Here is an 837-nt window from a genome sequence, read left to right as displayed (position 1 = left end):
TGGAATCTCTAAAAAGACTACGGATGTATATAGACATATTTTAGAGTGTAGATTCACTCATTTTGCTCCGTATGTAGTCCATAGTGGAATCTCTAAAAAGACTTATATTTAGGAACGGAGGGAGTAGTATATACTTATATAGGACACTTATAAACATGCTACCAGGACAGCAGCGGAACGATATATCGATGAGTGACATGTAAGAAAATGCTGACTGAGGGGCTCAATCGATGGCCAGATATGAATAATACAGATGGACAGAACGGGACAGTACCAATACCTGATAATTCCCCCTCAAGTTAAGGAAGAAATAATCCCAAACAAGAAAAGAAAAAAGGTTAAGGAAGAAATGAGAGGGTGCTTCATCATTTGAGAAGGATGCTACCCTTTAATCATCTTCGATGCAATCTCCTGTGCACTCTTCAAACAAGAAAGTGTATTTGTTACGTCGTTATTGCTTTGAGCAGATCTCATGTCACGCAGTATCCTGCGGCATGCTTCCATCAACCCCTGGTGAGGCTCTGCACAAAGCAAACCAACTTCTGGAGAGCTTTCCCATGGTCCATCCCTGGATGGTTCGTCCATTAACCTCAGCAGCTTGTTTTCATCGCGCTTACTCATCTCTTCTTGCAGTTTGGCTGCCATGACCGATGCCCGCTTAATACATCTCAACGGGAGCTGCAAAGCAGGATCACACCTCAGAAAACAATAGATAGGCAAAGGAATGACGATTAGTGTTTCACTTCAATATGTTCAAATACACAATACACTCATTGTTCAAACTGTATAAGCTCAACTGGAAGAAGAAAAGACTAACTCATCTATTATAAAGATTAG

General features: G+C 40.9%; 1 protein-coding gene across 1 annotated transcript in view; it reads right to left on the bottom strand.

The window, feature by feature from the left end:
• Positions 1-215: 215 nt before the first annotated feature.
• Positions 216-837, bottom strand: part of LOC123055834 (DNA mismatch repair protein MSH3-like) — a gene marked incomplete at its 5' end in the record, with an annotated part of 6,369 nt that continues 5,747 nt past the window's right edge. Inside the window, one exon of the mRNA XM_044479676.1 lies at positions 216-678. Coding sequence (XP_044335611.1) covers positions 382-678 — 297 coding nt within the window. The remainder of the gene's footprint in view (positions 679-837) is intronic.

This window comes from Triticum aestivum, chromosome 2D (genome assembly GCF_018294505.1).
Source record: "Triticum aestivum cultivar Chinese Spring chromosome 2D, IWGSC CS RefSeq v2.1, whole genome shotgun sequence".
NCBI classification, from domain to species: Eukaryota; Viridiplantae; Streptophyta; class Magnoliopsida; order Poales; family Poaceae; genus Triticum; species Triticum aestivum.
Note: the sequence above shows the minus strand (reverse complement) of the source record. Positions and strands in the feature narration are given on the sequence as shown.